Source organism: Homarus americanus, unplaced genomic scaffold (assembly GCF_018991925.1).
Source record: "Homarus americanus isolate GMGI-L3 unplaced genomic scaffold, GMGI_Hamer_2.0 scaffold39155, whole genome shotgun sequence".
Classification (NCBI taxonomy): Eukaryota; Metazoa; Arthropoda; class Malacostraca; order Decapoda; family Nephropidae; genus Homarus; species Homarus americanus.
Genome location: NW_024737042.1, coordinates 5,700,291 through 5,727,870, shown reverse-complemented (window position 1 = coordinate 5,727,870; position 27,580 = coordinate 5,700,291). Strand labels below are relative to the sequence as shown.

Here is a 27,580-nt window from a genome sequence, read left to right as displayed (position 1 = left end):
AGATGCACCGCGGAAAGTGAAAGTCTGGTTCTGGCAAGGTACCGCGTAATGAGAAATCGCGGAAATAAGTGAAACCGTATAAAGCGGGGTAATACTGTTTTTAAGATGTCTGCGTATTTGTGACTCTGAATTTATTGACGATGAATTGAAACACATTCGTTCTATTGCACATAAACTTGGGTACCCTTCTGTGTTTGTTGATCGTTGCTTCAAAAGGGCTAAAAAATCTTTTCATTCCTCTCAAACCAGACAAGTTCCTACACTTAAGAACATTTTGACTCTGCCCTATCGTAATGAATTTGTCCCGTTAGTTCGGTCCCTCAAGCTTCTAAATATTAATGTTGTTTTCAAGTATGACTCCACCATTACCAATATGTTAATAAGGAATAGCCCATGTTTGAATGTAAATGGAAGTGTTTATTGTATTCCATGTAGCAAATGTAATTGTAATTATGTAGGTCAGACAGGAAAAACACTGCAGCTTAGAATCAAACAACATAAGTATAATATCAGAACTGCATCTGAAAGCAGTGCCTTGTTTGTTCATGTTAGGAATAATAATCACCCCATTGCTTGGGAAAAAAGCTTAGAAGTATTCAAATCATCTTGTGTCACAGAAAGACTTCTTGTTGAAGCTAGTTTGATTAAGGAATTAAAATCAATAAACCTTAGTGATGGTCAGTTCAAAACTGATAATATGTTACATAAATTTATTTGTCAGTGGCCCAAGGTTAAAAATGCTTTGAAAACCTTTGATCTAGATGTATGATAGTTATTTTGTGGGCCCCCTATTTTCTGACCTGACTTGTCTAGTCACGTCACCTCCCTTCTCTTAAGCTCCTCTACGTGTGTTGGTGTGGGGATTAGTGGATGTCATCATTTTGACCTGACCTCATGTTTTTAGGTCACCCTGTATATTTAAGCCTCTCTCTGTCCATGTAATCCAGTTGCCTCTGAAGATGTCTTGAATAAAGACGAAAGCTAAGGTACTCCGTTGTTTCCATCTTCCCGTGTGATTTTATCAAGATTTATCTTATCCACGTTGTCATTTACGTGGTACTTTGCCAGAAGCGGGATGCTTCATTTACGCGGTAAATGTGATCATTTATGCGGAGAGCGGCTGACGGTCCTCTTGCGCCGCGCCTTTTTTGGATTCAAACCTCCCGCCATCCCGCCATATTGGGTAAGCGGCACAAATAGATTGCGCAGTGTATGTCTCTGCTACGTTATCGGTGATGTCATATGACGTATCGGACTGTGATTGGGCCACGCATCCTTACCTCCCTCCCCGCTAGCTGCTAGCTGTGATTGGTTTAATGTAATATGACGTGCCCTGCCGCGGGAGGGATGAAGCCGCTGACCTAACCGTGTCAGTTACTCTCCTCCCAGTCACCCCGTGTATACTGTGTTCTATTGTTCGGATAATCTCGCTAATCTCGTAAGAATGGCTTCCAATGGACCTCCACCACCACAGAAAAACCTTGCATTACCTGGACCCAGCCTCCCTAAGCCAAAGAAGATACGACGTGCCCTCAGTTACGAGGTGAAGTACAATATAATACAAGAGTTAGAAAAAGGAACAAGACAGGTTGATCTCGCGCGCCAGCATGGTGTTAACGAATCTACGATCCGGACGATCAAGAAGGATGCAGCCAAGATAAAAGAACACATGAACATCACAAAGTCTGCAGGTGCTTCAATGTTGAAGTACTGCCAGAACAAGGTGCTTCTCAAGACGGAGAATTTACTTGTGAGCTACTTGATTTGTCAGGCACGACAGAACATGGCGGTGGACACGTGGTCGGTTCAAGAGTATGTACGTAAACTGTACGTAGCAGTGGCACATAAGATGGGAATTGCAGAGCCCAAACCCTTCAATGCTTCCTCTGGGTGGCTGCAAGGGTTTAAGAAGAGGAACAAGATCACCAACATTAACATTGGTGTTGAAGGAGCGAGTGCTGACCGTGTTGCGGCCAGTGATTTTCCTCCGTTCTTACGTGACGTTATGGAAAAAGGACAGTACACCGACGACCAGGTGTTCAACATGGATGAATCCTGTCTGTTTTGGAAAAAGCTACCTTACAAGACCTTCGTTGTCAAGTCTGCCAGCAAGTGTTGGGGCCAGAAGTTGCAGAAGGAGCGCATCACCGTCCTGTTTACCACCAATGCCTCTGGTACCTGTAAACTCAAATTATCGGTGATCCACACAGCCCGCAAGCCACACGCCTACAAGAACATGGACATGACCAAGTTAAATGTCCACTGGCTAACCGCACGTAAGGCGTGGATGTCGTCTGCTCTGTCCCTCTCCTGGTTTGACGACTGTTTCGTTCCCGACGTCAAGAAATTCTGCGAGAAACACAATGTTCCACTCAACATTTTGTTGCTCCTTGACAACGCACCAGGGCACTCGCCCCTACTGTTGGATCGTCACCCCAACGTAAAAGTGGTCTTCCTTCCTCCCAACACTACGTCGTTAATCCAGCCCATGGATCAAGAATTAATTTGTAATGTGAAGGCTGCATTCTCTAAAAAGAAGTTTAAGCTCCTGAACGACTGTACCAACACCAAGGATGAGTTGCGTAACCTGGGTGACACCGATAGCGAGAGCGACGAGGACGAGGAACGAGAGTTGGCGGATCAAGAAGTTCGCGTCAAACAGTTTTGGAAGAAATTTAACGTCAAGAAAGCTGTTGACTTCTTGGTGGAGGCATGCGATCAGCTGTCTGTAGCAACGATTCGTCACGCATGGCGGCATGTGTTGCAAGGTATCCCAGGTGGGAGGCAGAGTCAACCTGTGACTGGTGAGGTTCAGTCTGTTGCAGTGGCAGTGGACTTTGCCAGAGAAGCTGCGCAGAGTGTTACAGCTGCAGGCTTCTCCGAGACCACCAACGACGACATTATGGAGGTGATAAGGGATCCTGAGGTGACTGCCGACGAGATGTTAGAAGACGATCATGTCAGTGAAGAGACAGGTAGTGCGTCATCTCAAGAACACAAATTAATGCATGGTAATGTTAAGGATGCCATTGAGTGTGCAGAGAAACTGAAGCTCATCCTTTCCAACGACCCTGACAATAACTGCTATGAAATCTTCAAAAACCAGCTGTTGCACACTATGGAGCCGTACATCAAGGAGTATCACGACAACATCAACACTAGCCGTCAGCGTAACATCATGGACTTCTTCGCCCGCAACCCACCACAGCCAGCCCAAGCCAGTGATAGTGACAGTGATGGTGACTTTGAGGGATTTGTCAGGGAGGCCCTGACAACTATGGTGGACAGTGATGGTGATTCACTTGAGGGCCAGTAATCTGCCCTCTGCCTCAGAACGAGCCGCCATTCCCGTACGCCGACCCATCTCTTCTACTAACGTAAGTGTTAAACCTAACCTAATCTTGATTTTTTCTAACCTAACCTAACGTAAGTGCTAAACCTTGATTTTTTCTAACTTAACCTAACCTTACCTAAGTGTTAAACCTTGATTCTTTCTAACCTAACCTAACCTGACGTAAGTGTTAAACCTTGATTTTTCTTTTACCTGGTACAGTATATTATTCTCTTATTGATATTTCTCTTCTATATTATGTGTGTGTGCATACCATCATAAAATTAAGATGTTATTTTTACTACAACGTAGGTATTGTGTCCGAATTGTGTCGGAAAAGTGGAGTTTGGGGGTGGGCCCAGTCTCTATTTCAATTAATCCCATATGTTCTGTTATTTCATTTACGCGTTTCTCGTTTTACGCAGTACAACGCGGGTTCAATTGACCACGTAAATGAAGACCCAACTGTATTGTTTTGCACAAAAATTGCTTAAAAATTTTTATTTTTACATTTATATAATGGTACTGCAGTCAATAGGAAACATGGCTTTGATAAACAGAACAAAAGTTTTTTCAGCAACGTATTAATGTATTCCTCATATTCAATTACGTAGTCTTTTTTAGTTTTTCTCTCTTTCCCACCTTTTTGACTGCTACATACAGTCCAGCTCCAATGCTGGTTCCACCATCTGCTTTTGTCGTTATTGAGTCTGCAAGACCTTTTCGTGAAGCCTCATCGGTGATTTTAATCAAGCGATGAACCAACTGGGCATATTTGCTGTGTTACGGATTTTGAGTAAATACAGTATTAAACAACTATAACATAATTTTTATCAACACTACTTATTACCTTTATACTATACTGTATAAGCATTTATTTTTGCATATCATAAAGCCAGAAACTTTGTGTTATTTCACAAATCAGAAATAAATTTGTATAGCTCATATATAACCTTACTTCTAGCTATTGTCAGAAGCACTGTACCTAAATCTTATAATTGCTACGTAGCTTCCTGTTGCCACTTCATGTAAAATCCAACGTCGTGCTGTTTTTCGTAGCTTGTGGATACGGTAAAGATCATTCATGCTACCAGAGTAGTCTAATACTAAGGCATAGTTGGCATCAGCATGTTGTACAACTTGTATGTCAGGGTCCAAATACCTTTCAGTTGGAGGATTCCTACAGAATGAGAAAGCATGAATCATAATAATATGTAAATGATCAATTGACATCTAGTTAGTGCATTATATTTTTCTTTTTAGCAAATAAACACTACAGGGGGATAATCAAACAAACGTTATTGTCAAGTCTACTGTAATCAACAAGGTTTCCCCTTGCCAAAGACTGAAGATACTTGAAACCTGATGATTTGAACTAATGGAAGTTATATGACAGGAAAAACAGTCTGAGGCAGGGAGTTCCAGTCTAAGGTATAAGTGAATTTTGGTAGGTAGAGGTACTGTACTGCAAAACAGAATTTGAAAAAAAGTCATGGATCTTCTCAGATTCCTGTAGCGACCAACTGTGAGTGAGCATGGTGGTGGTAATGTTGACAGTAGTTCATCAGAACATTAACTGTGGAAGTATTTATAGAATGAGGAAAGTGATGAGTAGAGCCCACTTCAAAAGAGGCAAGCAAATAGGCAAGACAAACAGCCAAAATTGAGTACATATAAAACCAAATAAGTACTTATATTACTTCAAAAAATGATTACTGAATGCTGTACAATTATTATGCATAATATTACAACACTCTTAGTAAAATAAATGATAGTTAACCAATAACTTGTTGCAAAAACTGCTATTCTTTACTAATTTTCTCATTTGAAACTTTGCTGCTTCTCATAGAGAAAACATGGACATAAAAAAGTTACATTTACAGGTGTCCACATAAATTTTCCATAACATAGCCTCACTGTACATTCTCCATGGTATACTTCTCCAAAAAATACTTCAGAGACTTATCTTCCAGTTTCCACAGAGGAATGTTAGGGTCAACAAATGCCTTGCACAGGTTCAACGAAAATTGTGATTGCTGACAGGAAGCTGGTTTGCAAACAACACCAACTTTGTGCTTAGAAGTCTTTAAATTTAGAGAAACAAGGTACAGTACTTCTTCTTGCAGTTCACTGATTTTTGCAAATTTTGAAAAATAATACTGCCCCATCTGTAGACAACACAATGCTACCAAAGTCTTTAACTACATTGTTAAGTTTTAAACAAGCACTCACTTTAGGTATTGTAAGTGAAATGTGTCCAGCAGTGTTGAAAGAGAATTGATTGACTCAAACAGTATGGTCCATGTCGCAGAGGATGGAGTGCCATGCCAGGATATACAGTATTCACACATACTGAACCCATCATACACACACACACATCCAATACCCATTAAAACAATGCCATAGGAAATGTTAAATTTTAACATTAAATAATCTGCTTTGTGGAAAGGAGTAGGATATTCTTTTTTCTTTTAGGACATCCAAATACAGGTTGTACCTCTCTAGTCCGGCATTCTGTGGTCCGGAAACTCCCGTGGTCCGGAATGATTTTAGTTTGTCCAATAGGTAGATAGGCAGCTTTTTTTTTTTTTTTTTTTTTTTTTAATTATCTGAATTATTATTATTATTACAGGAGTATTAAATTTTTGCCCTCAGGCCCCAATGTGGGTCAGTGACCTATGCCCGGATGGGCTAATCCCCATAAAAAAAACAACAACAAAGCAGCGGGAAATTAAGGTTTGTTTACATCCGGCAGTTCGGCTGCTCTCTCTCTCTCTCTCTGCTTGTCTATACAGAGTACAACATTTAACCCTTCAATATATATGAGCAGTAAATAAGTGTTGCTTTCATATTCTTATGTAGAATAATGACGATATGTTTTCACATGTGCGCACTTACATACGCGCAATCTCACTTTTTTTTACCATTAATGGTTAGCTACTTATATTGTTCCATTTATTAACATTAAATAACGTTACAGGTACTTCAAACAACCATATTAATTTTTTTTAGATTAATTTTACTACAGCTACAATCAGGGTCTTATTTTCTTCAGTTTTATATGTAGAACCAGTCAGTCACTGGTTTTGTAATCAAAGAAAACAATGCTGTGTCATTTCCTCGTGTGTTTTAATATTCTACGTATTATTAATGAATTGTATTGCTCATTTTGCACACATAAACATTAATTCAATAAAAATGACATTCAGTAATAAACAATAATGAATCTTTTGCACATAAGAGAAATGACGCTGTTTACACGATTATGCACATCGTCTGCACGTTGGCGGGCCGTTCAAACCCGTCGAAATTCAAGTTTCCGCTGTCAAAATTTTTATTTATTTTTTTGTGTGTGTTCCAATAAAATACGTTGAATTAAAAACTGCGAAATTTGAGAAGCTACTATACGACATTTAACCCTTCAATATGTCTTCAAAGAGACCATGATGCAGAGAAAGTGGTGCTAGTGCTTCCAAGCATAAGCACAAGTCACTATCTATCCAGGAAAAGGGTGAATTTCCATGGTCCGGCACCGGTCAGGTCCCGAGGTTGCCGGACTAGAGAGGTACAACCTGTAGTAATTAAAAACTTAGGAGTTTTTCCTATCACAGAATTATATAAAATTTGTGAAAATAGGCATATTGAAACCACATACTGTCAGGAATTTTATATTGAAAGTGTAAAAATGGGCAAATTTGGGCATTTTGCCTGAACATCCAGGCTTTAGTGATGTCCCAGATGATTTTTTTTTTTTTTTACTAAATTAAGCAGGTGAAGTGCCCCAACATCACAGCCAGCCTCCAAATGACAGCATTATTCCATCTGGAACTGCACATGACTGACATAAGTGGTTGCCAACTGTTAATTGGTAAAGTAGGACCTGGTTCTGAATATGAGTCCAAGCTTCACTGAAGGACTTTTGGCTAAATTTCCGAGTTTGTCATGGTAAGACTTAAAGTAAAGGTGATGCAAAAAATCTCAATGTTATGTGATGATGATGTAAAAAATTTAATCTAGACCTTCTTGGAAGAAGGGTTGAGGGAAAGAGAACACGTTTTCAGGAGGGGAAAAATAGATTTATCTAATAAAAAATCAGATGAAACAAGAAAATGCTTAATAAGTATGCCTATCTCTAGTATAAGGTACAGTACTTTGTCTTGAGTACCTTTCCTAGTCCAGTATAACATTAAAAACTATATATCAGTATGTATTAGTGGAGTTTTGTTTTATTATTTATGTATTTTGCAATCACTGCACTGTACAGTATACCGGTATTTATTCATAACCATTCTTACTGTCATAAAGAACTACAGGTACACAACCGATTATCCATGAACTGATGGTCCGGCACCTCCTTTAGTCCGGACAAAATTATGAGAGGGCACTTAACTTCCTTCCCTCCCTCCCAGCCAGGGTGAAGCTAGTTTTAGGCTTAAAGTTTTTATCTTATAAATTGTAGCTGACTAGAGTTAGCAGAAAATAAATTCCATTGCTAGAATCCTTGTAAAATAGTGATTAATTTGAGTATAAACATCACATAGTTTGCACAAGAGATATAAATTTTAGTCTAGTACAGTACATTTGTGTACAAGTTTTTTAACTCATATTTTTGGGGAAGATATATGTAACTTTTAAATTTATTTTTATTCATTTACATGCACACACCATCCTAAATATATATTGCGAAAAAATATATAATTATCCTAAGGGTAAACCTGTAATAAGTTAATTACTAAAAATTTTATATCTCGTGCAAACTATGTGATGTTTATACTCAAATTAATCATCATCTTACAAGAATTATACAGCAATGCAAATTATATGTACTGCCAAGTCAATTCAGTGACATTTTATAAGGGAAAAACTAAAACTCTTCTGTTTTGATAACTATGCACTTTATCTGTCAACACGTCAACCACCCCCCCTCCCCTTTCTCACAGCCAGGGTGAAGGCAGTTAAGGCTTAAAGATTTTATTGTATAAAATGTCGCAGACTAGACTTAGCAGAATATAAATTACATTGCTGGAATCCTTGTAATATAGTGATTAATTTGAGTATAAACATAACATAGTTTAATTTAAGTTTCTAGCAGTCCATGATGCTTTAGGACACGGGAGATGTATAATTAGTGGGTCAGAGGTGTATTGTTGAATTATTATTACCTGATCTCAGATGGTCCGGCAAAACGGATAATCTGGCAAGGCTTTGGAACCAAGGGTGACGGAAAACCGGTAGTGTACCTGAACCAATACGAATACAACAATCTCTTCATTAGCTGGAATTTTCAATACCAGGAACTCTCCAAATAGCCAGATTTTATTTTACATATGTGTTTTATTTATTTGCATTCCAAGAAATTCCAAAATACTTTCTCCATTCCAGGCATTGGAATGAAATTCAAAGACATTGCCTTATGTTTCCGATGCAGGGACACATGCTGGGAATGTGGGTGGACATGATCAGAGTGCTTGTGAGCTACAATTGGCCACGACTGCCATGTGACTGCATGGGATGCCAATGATTGACTGATGTATCTCACAGCCTATCTCCTCAAACTCTTGCAGCATGACACTAGTTTATTGTCTGCTGCCTTTGTTCAAGCTTGTTCACTCGCTCACTGCTGTTTTCGCATAAGATCTGTGTTGCGCAGTACTGTACCAGCATATAATCAGCCAAGAATAATGTTAAAGCAATGTTAAAGCAGTGTTAAGACATAAAAAGTGTTTACAGTTACCCTGTATGTATACCTGTACTGTACTGTACATTCAGTAAGTATGAAAGTACCATATGTACAGTACAGTACTGTACATAGCAGAGTGGACAGTGTATAGGTACTGTGCGTACTGTGCGTAGTGCATACAGGTTTATGTACAGTATTCAGTGCATGTATAATCCCTCCTTTATGGAGGGAAATGAGAGTGAGAGTTGGCAAGACATACTACAGGACAAAGGCAGGCCATCCTGTATCATCATATCACCATTTGGCTTGCTTGCACCATAAGCTCATGAGACAGCATCTGCTGGTGAGTGCAGCATAGTGTATACAGTATGTATATTTTGTTTATTTACAATATAGAGGGCATGCACAGTGGCATTTGCATAAAGAAATACAGCTCTGTATCTGTCCATGCGAGATGCATAGTTTAGACTCTTGGATAACTGTCCCAAGCACACGGAAAAATTCTTGGGATGAGAAAAATTTCTCCATCCCCAGAAATCTCTCAATTCAGAACTGCTCTGCATCAATTATTCTGGCTAATGAATATGGAATTGGTATTTAAATCATTGAGGTAAGAAACCAAGCTGACCTCATTGATAAGATCATCTCAAAAAATAAAAAAATTTACATTAGTTTATTTTACATTCATGTATGAATATATTATGAAACATTAAAATACAACTACATAAACTAACATTGGTAACCCCAAAGCTACCTAAGACAAGTCTGTGCACCGTTACTGTTTTTGTTTTTTCATTACTGCAAAAGTTTTTCTCTAATTACTTACAGTTTCATAGATAATGTTATCATAAAAGACTACAAATAGCTAAGAAAAAATACATGTACTATACTCAAGTAAACTGATGAAAACAATTATTATTTAAACTTACGCATCATTTGCGAAGTCCTTGTGTCCCATCATGACTTCCCACACAGATCGGCCACCACAGAAGAGATTTTGCTTTGTTGGAGCCACAGGATTATGAGGGTGGTCACTATCTGGCCCACTACAGAAATTGACAACCTGTATATCAATGTATAATGAAAGTTGAATGAAAAGAAAATTATTATGTTTTCTTACAAGTTTCATGCAAAAATTAATTGACTATGGAAGAGTTACTATACTGTACAGTAATAAGTTAACCTAAGAACTGTCATATTTTCTGTATGGTTATCATTTTGTCATCAGAGGTAAAAATTGTGCAACTGATTTGTTGTTATTATGTGGACGGAGAATCTAGTGACTTGATGGTTCCCCCACATTGTGCATCTGCTTGTAGTATTTTGACAAAGTTTTGCCTTCTTTTTTATTTGTCATTGGGTGGCACACAGTAATTCCTAACTTCATACTCTCAATCTGGGTAAGGTTGGTATTGTAGACACATTCCAATTTTTGTGAAGGTAATGACAGTTATCATCGAATATAAAAAAAATAGAAACCATTTTTTTTTAAAGTTGCTGTGAACTGTTAGAGTATTTGATTTTTATATACAATAGTTTTACATACCTTTATTTATCACTTTATTATACTGTACACTTTTTCACTTGCCATAAAAAATATTTGCTTGCAGCCTCGCGCCCTAGAATACGTTAATTTTTTAAATATATAAACATATATATTAAACCCAATACAGTACATTATTTACATACACTATACAGGGTTATTTGGGTAAAAAATAATTGGTGTTTCTTATTTAATGAGAACTGATTTTATACTCTGGTATAAACATTTCTTAAATTTTTTCCTAAAAGAAGTGAGTCCCCATCATCATACCATGTCAAAATATTTTGTTAAAGGATCATTTATTGAATCATTCTTGAAAAGAATTTATTCAGGGTCATTAATTGTACCAAATTCATCTCTCGAACACAATTAGAACAGATGCTGTGAAAAATTTTTTATGCAGTAATACCCGAATTTACGCAGTCAATTGAACTCGCGGAGGCCAGCGTAAAACAGGAAACGCATACAGTGGTCCCTCGGTTAACGAGCACAATCCGTTCCAGCAGGTTGCTCGTTAACCGAAAAACTCGTTAACCGAAACCATTGTTTCAATGGGTTTTTGGGTAATTGGTTCCAGCTCACCGGCAATTGCCTAAATTCAACAAAAAAGGTAGAAAAGTACACTTACTTTAAGGTGTGCATGTAGAAGGCTCCTGGATGATGATGATGATGATGATGATGGGAATTAGAATGGGGGAGGAGGAGAAGGGAGAAGAGAAGGCATTGGGGTGGAAGAGAAGTTACCCCATGGCATCATTTCACACAACAAAAAATTTTAGTTCTCTTGGTGTAATTCAAGATTATTTTCTTTAAATCAACACTGCACTGCATTATATATTGTCAATATGTAAAATAAATTTCAAAATGACCAATAATTTGCTTGCAAACACAGAAAAAATGCATTTAGTTGAAGAGAGTCTCAAGCAAGATGTTACCTCCACTGAAAAGAGAGAGAGACTAATGCCTGTTTGGTGTGTTAACAGGCTGGATGGCGCCAGAAACTAGTTTCTTTACCTTCACTTATGTTCAATAATTGTTAAAATGACTAAAAAAGTTAATATTAAACATTTAAAATTATTGAATAGTATAAACTTCTTGATATTTACTGAAATAGTAAGAAATTTAAGCCCTAAAACCGATTATACTGTATTGGCGGACAAATACTACAGCTGGTGGACCGCCAAATGCAAGCGAAAACATGTTGAGGTCGGCTCGTAAAAAATTCGTTAATCAAGGAATTGCTCGTTAACCGAAGTTAAGAATCTTATGGAAGGTAAATCGTTAACCGAAATCTCATTAACCGAGGCGCTCGTTAACCGAGCGATCACTGTAAATGGAACAACAGAACATATGGGATTAATTGAAATAGAGACTGGGCCGACCCCCAAACCCCAACTTTTCAGACACAAATACCTACGTTGTAGTAAAAATAATATCTTAATTTTATGATGGTATGCACACACAATTAATAATTAAAAGAAATATCAATAATATTAGGGTTTTTAACACTTACATTAGTAGAAAAGATGGCTGGGCACACGGGGATGGGGGGTTGGTTCTGAGGCAGAGGGCAGATTATTGGCCCTCACCTGTATCACTTGTATCAATTGTATCACTACAGTATCCACCATAGAGGCTTGCAGGGCCTCTTTGTCAAACCCTTCAAAGTCCATATCCTCACTATCACTATCACTATCACTGACTTGGGCCGGCTGTGGTGGGTGGTGGGTGAAGAACTCGGTAATGTTTTGATGACTGGGCGACCTTTTGCGCACCCTGCCCGCGCCGCTTCCCGCGTATATGAGTAGATGCATCACGTAAAGTGGGAATTCCGGTTCTGGCGGGGTACTGCGTAAATGTGGAAACACGTAAACGGGAACCGCGTAAATCGGGGTATTACTGTACACTTTTTCACAAGCAATACTTTTACTTTTATCCTCTTCACCACTGATCGGCTCGTTAGCCGCTTGGGCGATCGGTCATGTCTCTGTTACTTTTCCTTTTCTTTTATCCTCGTCACCAAATGATCGGCTCGTTAGCCGCTTGGGCGATCGATCAAGTCTCTGTTACGCACTGTTGGCAAGTGCTGGGCATGCAGCGGCTCCTGAATGTACCTGAACCTGCTCCAGTATTGGTCAAGTCTTGTCTTGAAAGAGCTCACACTCGGTGCCGACACAACACTTTCTGGTAGATTGTTCCAAGAGTTCACAACTCTCACTCCGAAAAAGTTTACCCTCACAGTTTTCTGGACTTGCGTCTTCTTCAATCTTGAGCTGTGACCCCTTGTGGGGCGAGCGTTCGCCAGCTCCAAGTAAGGACACTTGACTGAGTAATGCCCCTTGAGATGCTTATACACCTCAATTTGGTCACCCCTTGCCTGTCTGCAGTATAAGCTAGGCAAGTTCAGGCACTCCAATCTCTCAGGGTAGCTGAGGTGCCGAAGTGCAGGCACCAGTCTGGTGGCCCTCCTTTGAACATTTTCAACCAATTGGCAGTCCCTAGCATACCTCGGGGATTATTATTATTATTGCATCCTCCCCGGCCCTGATATGGGTTAGTGACCTGTGCCCAGGTGGGCTAATCCCCGTAAAAAAAAAAAAAAAAAAAAAATCTTTTCACATTTACATCTACTAACATTGCTGGCAGCATTGTAGCTACATTAGACTCGTCTCTGTAACCAGGCTACTGGGCCAAGCTGTTGTTTTTCAACTCGTATTTTCTGGTAGATATACGTAACTTTCTTCATTTATTTTTACTGATATACATGCAGACACCATCCTACATACATATTGTGAAAAAATGAAAAGAAATAATTGTCCAAAGGGCAAACACAAAAGGAATGGTGGATGGTGGGGGGGGGGTGTTGCTAGGGAATCAGCAGAGGTAGTGTTGCTATGGTAAACAGGGAGTACTGATGTACAGTACAGTGGTCCCTCGGTTAACGAACACAATTCGTTCCACAGAGTCGTTCGTTAACTGAAAATTTTGTTAACCGAATCCATTATTTCAATGGGATATTGGGTAATTGGTTCCAGCTCACAGAAAAGTACATATAAAGTATAAACAAAATGCATTACAGTACAATAAAGTACACTTACTTCGAGGTGTGTATGTAGAATGTTGCTAGTTGATGATGATGATGATGGGAATTAGAAGTGGGGGTGGAGGAGAAGGGAGAAGAGAAGGAAGTGAGATTGGAGGAGAAATCGCCTTTCTTTGGACCCATGCTTGATGCAGTAATTTCACCAATAACATTTTAAGTTCACTAACTGTAATTACAGATTATTTTATTTAAATCAACACTGCACTGCACTATATGTTATCAATATGTTAACTAAATTTCAGAATGACCAATAATTTTAATGTAAAAATGTAAAAATACTCTGTATTTAAGAGAGTGACAAACACAATGTTTCTTCCACTGTAAACAAAGTTAAACTGACGCCTTGGCAGGTGAGTCAAGCGGCTGATGGGCGCACAAAAAATTAGTGCCCTGTACTGCATATATTATCAATATGTTAACTAAATTTTAAAATGAATAATAATTTTAATATAAAAAAATGCAAAATATTAAAGAACACAATCTTCTTGATATTTACTCCACTGGAAAGGAATGTAAACAGAGAACCGATTACTGTATTGGCAGACTAGCCGATCAGCTGATCAGCTGATGTTCACAACAAAACATGTTTGTCATACGGATTTCATTAATCGAAGTTTTGTTCGTTAACCGAATTGAAGATCGTTATGGAAGCTAATTCGTTAACTGAAATTTTGTTAATTGATCCGTTCGTTAACCGAGGGACCACTACAGTATATGCAAATGGCAACTGTGTTAAACTTTCATTTGGCTTTTATTTACTGGTTTGGCAATAGAGTATTATTTGTTGTTAGCATATTTATTGGTATTATTTTTATTTATTCCTCACATTTACTGGTACTGTACTGTATATATTGTTTTAAGAAAACTATGGATACAGGAGGAAAATGAATACAAATTTTTTTCCTAAATATTTCCTGCTGAAATGGGGGTTGGATCTTATATGGCCGTGAGTCTTATATGCCATAAAATACAGTAATTCAGGGAAGACAGTTTCCATCACCTAGAAAAATAATGAGTCGTGTAACTGTAATTAATAATAATAATAACAGTTGCCCTTTGTGTACGAGGAGGGCCGGCCCAAGGGCCACCTAGGCATGAATTTGTTTAAGATGTAGAATCTAAGCTAAGCTGATGAGTTGCATGACTGAATGTCAAGGAATAGTCTGAGAAGACCAGACAACTCGCCAACTGCACTGGCTAACTATTACCTCGGAACATGATCTGCAAATCAATTTACTTCCAGGTTCCCAACTACTGCTGGGTAGACAGAGGCAAATGGTGTAAAGAAACTTGCCCATAGTTTCACCTTGCCCAGGAATTGAACCAGGGACCACTTGCTTGCGAGGCGAACATGCTGACCATTACACCACAGGAAGCTAAATAAATTGTAATAACCACCCACAGCATTGCCAAGTGTCGGTTGACACTGCAACATTTTGAAAATAATCGCACAAGACAGTATGCTGCTTTGAGACATTATTCCTAGATACAGTATCTAAATTTGGATGCTAAATTACCTACACACTACAGTACATGTATATAAATCATTATCAATGAATAATCGGGTGTTATTGCACAATACTGTACAGGGGTATTAGCTTTTAGCTTTTATCCTCTTCACCACTGATCGGCTCGTTAGCCGCTTGGGTGATCGGCCATGTCTCTGTTATGCACTGTTGGCAAGTACTGGGCATGCACCGGCTCCTGAATGTATCTGAACCTGCTCCAGTGTTGGTCAAGTCTGGTCTTGAAAGAGCTCAACACTTTCTGGCAGATTGGGTATGGTGGACTGGGCTTGACTGTATTGTTACTGGGTGACTGCTAGTGGTGCCACCATTGTGGAGGGAACAAAAATTTAACATGGAATGAACGATCCTTCTTGAGCATAGATTCCTTGATAACACCCTTCTCACATCTTTCCTGGGCCAGGGATTGAACACAAGACACAATAATGAGGCATATGCATTATCACTGTACCCTCAACTTGTAAAAAGACTGTACAGGTTGAACCTCTCAATCCGCCATCCTCGGGACCAAACCAGAGAATTTTCCGAACCACAAGTGGTCAATATATTAAGATACCAAAACGCCTATGTAAGCCATCGTAACTTACAGTAATTTATTAGTTGTTACACAAATTTAAGGTATAGGCAACAGGAAATACATACAGGAAGCAATTTTTTTTTAAATATGACAAGAAAAACTCATGCTGGACCATAGGTTGTGTTGGACCATATATTTCTGGGTGATATATTTTCTTTATTTTGTGATATACAAAGTAAAATAATCATTCACACTGAGTTTGTTTGAGTGTTTAGAAGCAAAATTTGACATGGCTTAATGGTAGGCCGAGGACCCAAGAAACTGAAAAATCCTCAAAACAGGTTCAGTCTTGGTTCCAATGGTCCTAGATCTGAGGCTCTATACTGCACCTGAACTATGATGTACTGTATTCTATTTAAAAACTTTTAGACTTGTTGAAAGCTAACCAATAACTTGACAAAATACCAAATTAACTGTAAAAAACATAAAATAATAATTAGAATAGCAGATATATCTAATGAATCTCCAGTGATTCTAATTTCATGTAACAATTAATTTATGCCAATCAAAATTATTAAACAGGTTGAAGAATTGTCCGAGAGTCAATAAGATCATTCTTAAGATTTCAGAAAGGGATATTATGGATTGCGAAAAAAAAAAATTCAAGACTCTCATTGCATGTAATTTTTAGATGAAAAGGTTTCACTAAGCCTTGCCAAAAATCTTTGATGGTTTAGCCAATGCAAATGTCTTTGTAACTGAAATTTTATACAGTGTATTAAAATGTCCCCCACCGTGTCACTGAAGATGAGTGGATAAGACATAAGTGAAGAGGTTGCAAGCTGATCTTTGTACGGCAGAAAACGGCAGTTCTCATCAGGTTCTCCTTGAGGTGTTAATGCACACGTACTCCTACCCGTCTTGTCTCTGTAAATAATAGCTATAGTTCATGTAATGGTGTCACACAAGTTTAAAAATTGTAAAATATTTTTCTAAGCTATTTCATATAAAATTTTAATTATATCTGCTACATTTCCTTTGTATAGTGATGTCCCTAATTAATACAGTACAGGTACTCCCCAACTTACGACGGGGTTAGGGACCGATATCCAGGTCGTAAGTCGAAATGGTCGTAAGTCGAAATTTGTCGTAAGTCGGAAATGCTTAAATAACACATAGAAAATCGAAATTGGGGGTCTCTTTTTCTTTTCAGCACCACAAAACTCTCACTTTTAAGCTTGCCAGCCATTTTAAAGCGAATTTCAGATGAAAATTTTGTCTGTGTAGTGACTTGAGACTAAAAAATACGTAATTTGACCAAATTTTGGTACGACTGATGCAGGTCGTAAGTGCGGGTGGACGTAAGTCGAGTAGGTCGTTAGTCGGGGAGTACCTGTACTTGACAATTTCGTTCCTTCAGGCCTGGTGACTAATAACTATAACTTTAGTATCATAATTGACAGCTCCACGAAATATTTCACATTTTGTCATTCTAAAAAAGAACAGATGGTGGTACAGCATTGCACACATGCCTCTAAATACTATGTCCTAGGTTCAATCCCTGGACCAGGTCATATATGAAAAGAAAGTTACCCCACCAAACGTCAAAGGTTTCTCCAGGACCCCGGTTTCCTCCAGTACTAACAATGGACAATGCAAGTCGTAACAAAGAACAAAACAACTGCCTGAAAGGATTGTAAGCTAATACGTGGTAAAAATGATAAGTTAAATTAAGTTAATTAAAAATTGGTACAACATGTAATTATGGGAGATGCTACATTGATTAGCAGTATCATAATTGCACTTTTCTTAATACTAATTGAATATGGCACAATAAATAGCCTTGCATGTTTTTGTTTCAATATTTGGCCTGGATCCTACCCTTCTGAAGCCTTAAGTATGTCTCTACAAACAATAAGAAAAAGAAGCTACTTTGCTTACATAAGACGTCCTTCCACTGGTACATTGGCACAGCAGGTGGGAAGAAGAACCCCAGTACCTGGAAATCTTCCATTGCTTTGCTCCCAGATATAGAAGAGCGGGAAACTCTCATCACCTGGATAACCCAGTTCATCAAACACACCCCATCTCAACTTAGCCCACTCAAGCAGTAGTACTTTCCCTGCAACAGACATTTTATGAACACTAAATTTTCTAGGAAACTTTGCAATTTAAATACTGTACTGTATTTCACTAAAGTATGTATATGGATACAGTATTATATGGACATTTGTGAACTCACCTCGCGGTCCCCACCAGGCAGATTGCTGTCGATCTGTGAGGTACTCTGCAGTGAGATGAATATACAAACCAGGGTCACCACAACCGCCAGTTTGCTGTGTATATGGCTGGTTTTTATACACACTGTTCATGATGTCCACTCTAACCTCACTGTCCTGTAAATTATTTCTGTATTATCTTCCAGCATTGATCATAAACCTTGTAAGATATATGCATATTGTAGTTATATCAGTGTATCGTCCAACAGCATACATGTACAAAATTTCATAAAAATGAGTCATGATATGTCTATCTATCTTATATAAACATAATCATGTAAGAAGGCAATGTCACACTTAAGGAGACATTAGAAATTGTATTAAAAGGAAAATATGATTTACTTGAGGCTATAAGTTATTTGTCAGTATTGTACAGGTATAAACAATTGAAAATTAATTTTACCCTGTATTTTCAAATCATTCATGAATAAATAGTTCACAAGACAATAACTTACTTGGAAACTTTCGCTCAATGCATTACCAATGACACTAGTATTGGTCCAAGATTTGGGGATGAGGATTTTTACTGACCGGAAATATGCTCGTTTATGTGTGGCTCTATATAACCTTCTTGATGCCTCTTGGATCATTTCCTGGGGATAAAAATTTTTAAGACTACCTATAACCTTGATATACAATTATTGCATATTTCATTACATAAATTAGTGCCATTTTTCGTTATCCACCCATCACCTTTTTTTACATAAAAAATATATATATATTTTTTTTTTGCTAGTTTTCTTGCTGTTTTAGATGATTCTGACATTTATCTTTGGGGAAAATTTTTTTTAGTTATGTTGGCGCTACCTGACAACCCCTGGTAGCGGAGAGTCTGCGGCGCCAGTTGCGCCTGTCAGGCCTGTAACACGGATCTCTACATTAAAGTTCTCGGCCACTACACGGAGTTTCTCCTTTCCTTCAATAAAACACCTAACATGGCGCAGTGAGTTTAGGTGTGAACCTGAACCTCAAGATGCCGCTCTAATGCCGTCCAGAGTTCTCAACATCCTCCAGGACCCACTGTGGCCACCCTTCTTCGGCGACACCGGCGATTCTGGCTCAAGCCCAGTCAGTGCTGATGTCACAACAGCAAGCCATTGTCTCGCTGCAGGCAAGTTTGGCGTCAATATCAGCCCCATGCCAGTCATCTCAGCCACAGTCTCTATGGCCTCTGCGCCTGAGAAATGTGACCTGGAGTTGTTTTCAGCGGCCTTCCAGTCCTAGAGGCGCTCAACTGAGTGCTGGTTGCAGCTCAACAAGCGGCCAGATGCTGACGTCGTCCTGCATATCCGCCTCCTGTGTGTTCCTGCTCTCCAGCGTGCCTTATATGTGAGGTTCGCAACAACTCAGTGGGGGGGCCATAGCCCCTGTGGAGGCTTTGGATGCCATCAGCTAGTTTGTGCTTCGTGCTTCAAATCAGGCAGTGCATTGGTCTGATTTCTTTAGTGATATTCAGGTTCCTAATGAGCCCATCAGTGCATATTTCTTGCAATGCTCCCAGCAAGCCATGGACTGTGAATTTCAGTGCCCCGAGTGTGACAGAAATACAGTGACCCCTCGTTTAACGAACACCTCGGTAAACGTAATTTCGATTAACGAACTGCCTTCCATAAGGATCTTCAATTCGGTTAACGAAAAAAAATTCGGTTAACGAAGTTCTTACGAACCGACCTCAACATGTTTTCGCTTGCACTGACCGGGCAATCAGCTTTAGTATCAGTCCACCAATACATTAATCGGTTCTAGGGCTTAAATTCCTTACTATTTTAGTAAATATCAAGAAGTTTATACTATTCAATAATTTTAAAAGTTTAATATTCAATTTTTTAGTCATTTTAACAATTAGTGAACATAATTGAAGGTAAAGTGACTAGTTTAATGTGCGGCATCCAGCCTCTTAACACAGCAAACAGGAGTTAGTCTCTCTCTGTTTTCACTGGAGGTAACATCTTGCTTGAGACTCTCTTCAACTAAACGCTTTTTTTCTGTGTTTCCAAGCAAATTATTGGTCATTTTGAAATATATTTTACATATTGACAATATATAATGCAGTGCAGTGTTGATTTAAAGAAAATAATCTTGAAATACACCAAGAAAGCTAAAATTTTATGGGTGAAATGGCGCCATGGGGTGACTTCTCTTCCACCCCAATGCCTTCTCTTCTTCCTTCTCCTCCACCCCCATTCTAAATCCCATCATCATCATCATCATCATCCAGGAGCCTTCTACATACACATCTCAAAGTAAGTGAACTTTTCTACCATTTTTGTTGAATTTATGAAATTTTCGGTGAGCTGGAACCAATTACCCAAAAACCCATTGAAACAATGGTTTCGGTTAACGAACTTTTCGGTTAACGAACGACCTTCTGGAACGGATTGAGTTCGTTAACGGAGGGGTCACTGTATTTCAGACTACATGCTATTGCATAAGTTGATAGCTGTTTCAGAACTGTAATACCTTTCAGTGATGTTGACAGCCTCCGTGCCTATTGTACCACATTCGAGGCTGCACAACATGACGTCGCTTTTGGCCACTGAGGATGACGTCACACCCAAGGACACCATAGTGGTAGCCGCCTCCAGCTCAGCTGTTCTCCCGGCTTACCCCCCCCCTCCCCCCCCGACTTTGTGGTAATTGTGGGGACCACCATGCCCCTGACAGGGCATCCTGCCCGGCCAAGATGGCCAAATCGGCCATCTGTCATGGCTGTGGGAAACTGGGCCACCTGAAGAAACTCTGCAGGAGTGCTAAGAAGCAGTATGGAGGCCAGATAGCCACAGACGCAGTTACTGGTGCGGTGGTGGCTGATGCCCACCTGTCTCAACAGCCGCTGTTACTCGTTGATGTGGCCCGCCCTGCTAGTCATATTCTCCCCCAGTTATGGCCATCGCAGACACCAGCGCCTAGGTGTGTGTGGCCAGTCCCACCCTAATGTCATCGCTGGGTCTCCGGCCTGCACTGTTACAGCGTCGGGCTGGCTTATGTGACCTTGCAAACATCCCGCTTCGTCAAGTCTGTCAAGCACCTGTACCTATCACTCACCGCCTGTAAGGACTTTGGCTAGGTGCATATGGACATACCGCTTCCACCCCCTTCCGTTGCTGCTACGGGGGTGGTGGATGGAGGTGACACCAGCCTCCCGCCCAGGCCACCTGTCATGCCGCTCCACCCACTAGAAGAAAACTCCTCAAGGCTGGAGGAGCGGCTCCTCCGCCACTTCTCGTCTACCACCTTCAACACCGATAGGTATCCCCTCCCTGTGATGGCAGGTGCCCCGCATCACATCCACCTGATACCTGGTGCCAAACCCCATGCCTGTCACACCCCCACTTCGGTCCCCAAGCACTGGGAGACGGAAGTCAAACAGCAGCTCAGTGATGATGTCAGGAGAGGGGTGATCTGCCCGGTCCTTGTAGGGGAAGCCATGGAATGGTGCGCTCGGATGGTGGTGGTTTCCAAAAAGTCAGGCAGACCTCACATTAAAGTTCTCGGCCGCTACACGGTGTTTCTCCTTCCCTTCAAGAAAATACCAAACAGTTAGGTTAGGTAAGGTTTGGTTTTATTGCTGTTTTAGATGACTTTGACATTTATAATCATCTAAAACAGCAAGAAAACCTAACCTACCTAAAAAAAAATAGTGATTTGCCCCAAAGATAAATGTCAGAATCATCTAAAACAGTACAAAAACTAGCGAAAGAATATATTTTTCATTTGCTAAAAGGTGATGGGTGGATAACGAAAAATGACCGTAAGTAGAAGGCAGCTATCAAACAGGGAGGTACTACCGCCTGGGAAGATATTGGAAGCATAATGTGTTGTCTTATGGTAGACCCTGCTGCTATATGGCATCACGAAAATTGCGACCAAGTCCCAGTTTGATGGTCTGACTTTCTGCCTCATTCACAAACAATTGTAGGGTCTCAATTGTTTCTCTTACTATTGACAACACAACATACATACAGGAATGTATATCGTTTCTCACTTTTTTTTTTCATTTTCAGAGTTGCCAAGCCATGTTCGGCTAACTTTGAGTCTGACTGGCAAATTTTGGTTGAGGCAGGCTGATTTTTTTTGCAGCTGTTTTCTACTCTAGTTGGTTTTTAGGGAGCTGGTTATTTCAGGTCAAACCATCATGATGTCAAGATCACAGAGGAACTATTTATATACGTATATGTAGTGTCAAGTCATTATGGTCTACTGCCATAGAAATTATTGACAGCAATAATTGTGATTACAAAATCTACTGTGTGCAGTGGCAGTATCGTAACTAATAAGGTTTATCCAAGGTGAGTTATTACATAAAGCTCAACTATTTGCTGATATTATTGGGAACAGTTTATCTAACAAACAACCCTACCCATATTCTTAGGAGGTAGGGTAGTCCATTCCCACCTTCTAATGGTGTGCACCATTAGTACATTTTTTCTGTTAAGTGGAATCAATGATCGACTCGTTAGCCGCTTGGGCGATCGGTCACTTCTTTGTTACGCCACTGTTGGCAAGTACTGGGCATGCAGCGGCTCCTGAATGTACCTGAACCTGCTCCAGTGTTGGTCAAGTCTTGTCTTGAAAGAGCTCACACTCGGTGCCGTCACAACACTCTCTGGTAGATTGTTCCAAGAGTTCACAACTCTCACTCCGAAAAAGTTTGCCCTCACAGTTTTCTGGACTTGCGGCTTCTTCAATCTTGAGCTGTGACCCCTTGTGGGGCGAGCATCCACCAGCTCCAAGTGAGGACAATCGACTGAGTAGTGCCCCTTGAGATGCTTATGCACCTCAATTAGGTCTCCCCTTGCCCGTCTGTAGTATAAGCTAGGCAAGTTCAGGCACTCCAATCTCTCAGGGTAGCTGAGGTGCCGAAGTGCAGGCACCAGTCTGGTGGCCCTCCTTTGAACATTTTAAACCAACTGACAGTCCCTAGCATATCTCGGGGACCAGGCGGGGTGACAGTACTCCAGATGAGGAAGCACTTCACTCTTGAAGATCATTACGAGGGACGGACCGTCTTGGTATCTGAACGAGCTTCTTATAAGACCCAATAATTTATTTGCCTGATTTACCTTCTTCTCGCAATGGCCCGAGAACTTCAGCTCATTGTCAACAAACATTTGTATGGAGGAGTGTACAACGTCAGGCATGTCATTTATTAAATAAAAAAACAACAGCGGGCCCAATACACTGCCTTGTGGTACCCCGCTTGTGACAGGTACGGATGATGATTTCATGCCATTAATCACCACACACTGCTTGCGGTCATGTAGAAAGTCTTCTATCCATACTAGGACATTTCTCCGAATTCCGTACCCTTCCAGTTTGATTTTCAGCCTTTCGTGGGGTACACTGTCGAAAGCCTTGACAAAATCTAGGTAAATCTTGTCGATATTACCACCCCGTTCCAGAATATGGGTCCAAATATCCAATACCGTGAGCAATTGTGTTAAGCAGGAGCGCCCCGGCATAAAACCGTGTTGGCAATCCTTTGCAAGGTTGTTTCGTAGTAGATGTTCCATTCCGGCATCTCTGATAATACTCTCAAGTACTTTACATATTATGCTGGTCAGGCTCACCAGTCTATAGTTGTTCGTGGAGTGACGATCGCCCTTCTTGAAGATAGGACTCACATAAGCCACTTTCCATTCACTGGGGACCTTTTGTTCATCCAGGCATTTACAAAACAGGATCTTCAGGGCTCGGCAAGCTCGTTGCACAACTCTCTTAGCACTCTAGGATGCACCATGTCAGGGCCTGGACTCTTATGGACCTTTAGCTTTGACAATTTATTTCTAATACCCTCTTCTGTGAATACAATGTGGGTCAGTGCTATGTCGAACCGTCTGTCCTCAAATGTAGGAAGGTTAATCGCATCCTCTCTTGTGAACACCGAGGAAAAGAAGCTGTTCAGTGCCTCAGCTTTATCCTGGTCAGAATCTGCGTAACTACCATCTTCAAACCTCAGGTCTGATACTCCTACTCGCGTTTTCAATTTCGACTTTGCATAGCGGTAAAACGCCTTTGGGTTTGACTTGACCTCTCTTGCAACCAGCCTCTGGAACTCCTTTTCAGACCTTCTACACTCTATCTTTGCTTGGTTTCTGGCTCTTGCATACATCCTTCTGTCCTGCTCATCGTTTGACCCAACCCACGTCTTGAATTTCTGGGTTTTCTTCTTAACTTTGTCGACCGCTGCATGGTTCATGTGTAAGGATCCCCTCGTATTGCTAGAGGTACTGGGTTTGGTCTTGGGTATATATTTATCGATCAAATGGGTCACTTTACTAGTTATGATATTCAGCGTAGTGTCTGCGTTCTTGTGCCTTAATGAGTCAGGCCAGTTGATACCCCTTTAGCTTTGACAGTTTATTTCTAATACCCTCCTCTGTGAACACAATGTGGGTCCGTGCTGTGTCTAGTTTGGCAACCAGCAGGGCTCCAGTTTCATCCATTTTCGTCCCTAGGGAACTCGTTCCCTTATGGCTTGCAATCGCCTCTTTCACCTTGACTATGCAGTCAGGGCAATACCAGCAACAGCCTTCATGCTTTACGGCAGTTAGCATCTTCCTAAACTTTGCATTGGTCAGGCCTGTATCATCCATCTCCGTCATCCCCCGCAGTAGTCACATATCATACCCCTCATGGTTGTTGTTGTTGTTGTTGTGGTGGGGGTGCAGACTGTGTATAGATATACACCTATTTTAAAAAATATATATATATATATAAATAAAGAAAAAAACCAGAACGTACTTAGCTCCCCTCTGCTGGATTTAACCTCCCCTGTTGCCTTTAGGGATGTCTTCTGTTTTTTCTTCTCTTCTTTTTATTTATTTTTATTTATTTTTTTTCAGTTCACTTTGGCAGTTTGTCAGTATTTATGTGCTATCTCTATCTACACTGCATTTTGCTATGAATAACTGATTTTATACACCCACAGGTCCTTTAGAAACACAGAAAAATAAAATAAACTTTCTTTGGGGCGGTAATAGAATGTCTTTACGGATAGCCAAGTTTGTTGATTTTATTTATTTTTTTATTTTAACTAGTATTTCCTTATACAGTACTTTCTTTTCCTGTTCTCATCGACGACTATATCTCTTTGTGCTATCACTGTGTACACTGTATCTCCCTGTGAATGGTGTATTGTAGGCACAGTTTCAGTCCTTGAGAAAGCACACAAACAAAATAAAATTTAAAGTCTCTGTGGCACCTATAACACGACTTGGTTTCAGCTGGCAGTGGTGCCTTTCCACCTTGCTTGCCAATTTATATTCACTTTATGTTATTTACAACCTCTTCTGCGGTCACTGATGACACTTTGAACTGATTTAACTAAAGGCACAGTATTACACTCTCTGGTTGGCCTTTATCACAGCCATATGGCAATGATTTTGTGGTTGTATGCCTTCTGACCTGGGCTGTACCCCTAACTCGGTGGAAATTGAGTTTTAAAAAATACAATCGCATCTAGCATTAAAAATCCTACATCGATTTACACTTTCACATCACTAAGATGGTCTTGATGATCTTATGTAACCCCTGTCCAATTTCTGCCTCTCAACAACGAAGGCCCGAGTGCCGAACACGGTTTGTTACAGAGACGCAACACGACCAGACCAAACCCCAGATGAGGAGGATTACAACTTCATGACCAAGAGGAGACTCGGCTACCAATTGTTCTTTGCAGTTTCCAAAGACAAGGTGAATGACTTCCTGAGCATGGCAAAATAAAATTTGGAAGCTAAAATAGCTCAGAAGGTAGTATCACTCATGACAAGTGCTCTAGAGAATTTTGAGTTGGGTGTGGCTGAGAGGCTTCAGGAGTGGTCTCTCACAAGTCTCCTCAATCATTTGCGAACATTGTTAAAGCGGAACTGAAGGAGTTTAAAAATATCAGGGTGGTACTAAAGGTGTATTAAGATCAATGATTTGGGCAGGGATAGAACAGTCCACCCCCACCATGTACTCATACTGAAGCCAAAGGAGGGCACTGTTGTTGCTGCTGCTACAAGTGCCAAGAGGAGCATTGATGCCTATTCCTCTTGATAGCTGCAGGGAGTTAAGAATTGGCTCGGACTTCATGGTGTCCAAACCTAGAAAAATCATACCGAAAAGGACAATTGTAGGTAAGTATTCCTACTACACTTCCTGTTAAATAAAGGCTGCAAGTTATCCAATGTTTTCACATAAATAAAAGGAGAGAGTAAACATGCAGTCATGAAGATGTCATCTGAAGTACAAAATTCCATTGAGAAGTTTCAGGGATACATTTATGTTGGATTGAACAGATGCAAAGCTTATGACAGGTTATTGGTCACTCAATGCTACCACTACCAAAAATTTGACACCTTGCATCAGGCTGTCCCAGGAAGCCTGGTTCTCCAGTTTGTGCCCTATGATGACTTCCTAACGTAAAAATAATTGAGAACACCGACTTTACTTGTTAAAATAAACTTGCAGCCCCCTCTTGAGCTTATTAAAAATTGGTCAGCTTAATATCTGCACAATCTGAAACAAAATGTGTCGTGTTGATGAGTTTTTGTGGGACTTCAGCTTGGGTATCCTCTGCAAAATTGAAATGTGGTTGTATGGATCAGGCTTCAACATTATTCATTGTGCTTTTCCCAAGACACATTCTCTTGTTCATGTTCCCAGACCTGCTGCAGGAGCTCCGGCTGATTTATTTTGTGGCCCTGCTCAACATTAGACTGATTAGTAGTGACTGTTTTTTCCTCCTTTGAATTTACGGAGGCATTAATGAATCTTCATCGCCAAGTTATTAGAATTGCTGTTGTTTATCTCCGGGTCACCCAAGTACAGATAGGAAGTTCATGGATGAATTTGACTTGTTTCTTGGGGCTTTCTGAGGAAAGAACGGGCAGCGGTTGATCTGTGGTGACTTTAATTATTGGGTTAACAACCTATCTCTGAAACCTTTTTTTCCGAGTTCTTGGAAATTCTTAATCTAAACAATTTTGTCAATCATGGGTCATATCCAACACGTCATTTTGAACACATTCTAGACCTATTTTTTCTCCTGCTGGCGGTGATCATGTATTAGACGTTGCAGGTGACCTGATTGATCCAGCATTCTCTGACCATGCTTTGGTTACTTTTGGATTTAATGTCCCAAGACCCGTTTCTTACAGTAAAACAATTACCGACAGGAACTACTGTATAAAAGTGTTGACCAGCAAGGGCTGCTCCATGAGGGGTCCTGGGGGTTCGGACCCCCCCCCCCCTTTTCATCAAAATTTGTATACTTTTTCTTTAATGCAGTATTGTACAGTACTCAGCCATTTTTGTATAGTAAAAAGTAATTACTATTGACTTCAGAATATCTCCTAATATCAAGTGCACATGGCTTCTAAATGGCCTCAAAATGCCTCTGATATTGGGGCTCAGTTTGTTCCCCCAACCACAACTTCTTGGAACCTCCCTTTGATATTACTGGATCCGCCCCTGTTAAGCACCCTAATGCTACCGGTGAACGGAAATAAAGTTACAGGAAAAAAAGTCACTTGACTTGTACACAATTGACAACACTTTTATCCTCTTCACCACTGATTGGCTCGTTAGCCGCTTGGGCGATCGGTCACGTCTCTGT

The 27,580-nt window shown here is 40.2% G+C and overlaps 1 protein-coding gene across 6 annotated transcripts in view; it reads right to left on the bottom strand.

Moving 5' to 3' along the window:
- Nucleotides 1-27,580, bottom strand: part of LOC121872621 (calcium-activated chloride channel regulator 1-like) — a 149,391-nt gene that overhangs the window by 70,576 nt on the left and 51,235 nt on the right. For 5 of the 6 annotated variants that reach the window (XR_006090128.1, XR_006090127.1, XM_042375521.1 and 2 more), the window contains exons 3-9: nt 18,435-18,572; nt 17,943-18,096; nt 17,642-17,822; nt 16,495-16,627; nt 9,941-10,074; nt 4,317-4,511; nt 3,974-4,109 (exon numbers count right to left, since the gene is read on the bottom strand). Coding sequence is in view for 4 of the 6 variants with exons in the window: in XM_042375521.1 (XP_042231455.1) it covers nt 3,974-4,109; nt 4,317-4,511; nt 9,941-10,074; nt 16,495-16,627; nt 17,642-17,822; nt 17,943-18,096; nt 18,435-18,572 (1,071 nt within the window). In the remaining 2 variants the exon portion in view is untranslated. Of the gene's footprint in view, nt 1-3,973; nt 4,110-4,316; nt 4,512-9,940; nt 10,075-16,494; nt 16,628-17,641; nt 17,823-17,942; nt 18,097-18,434; nt 18,573-24,723; nt 25,063-27,580 lie in introns of those variants that run through there. The other variant, XM_042375524.1, reaches the window with a different exon arrangement.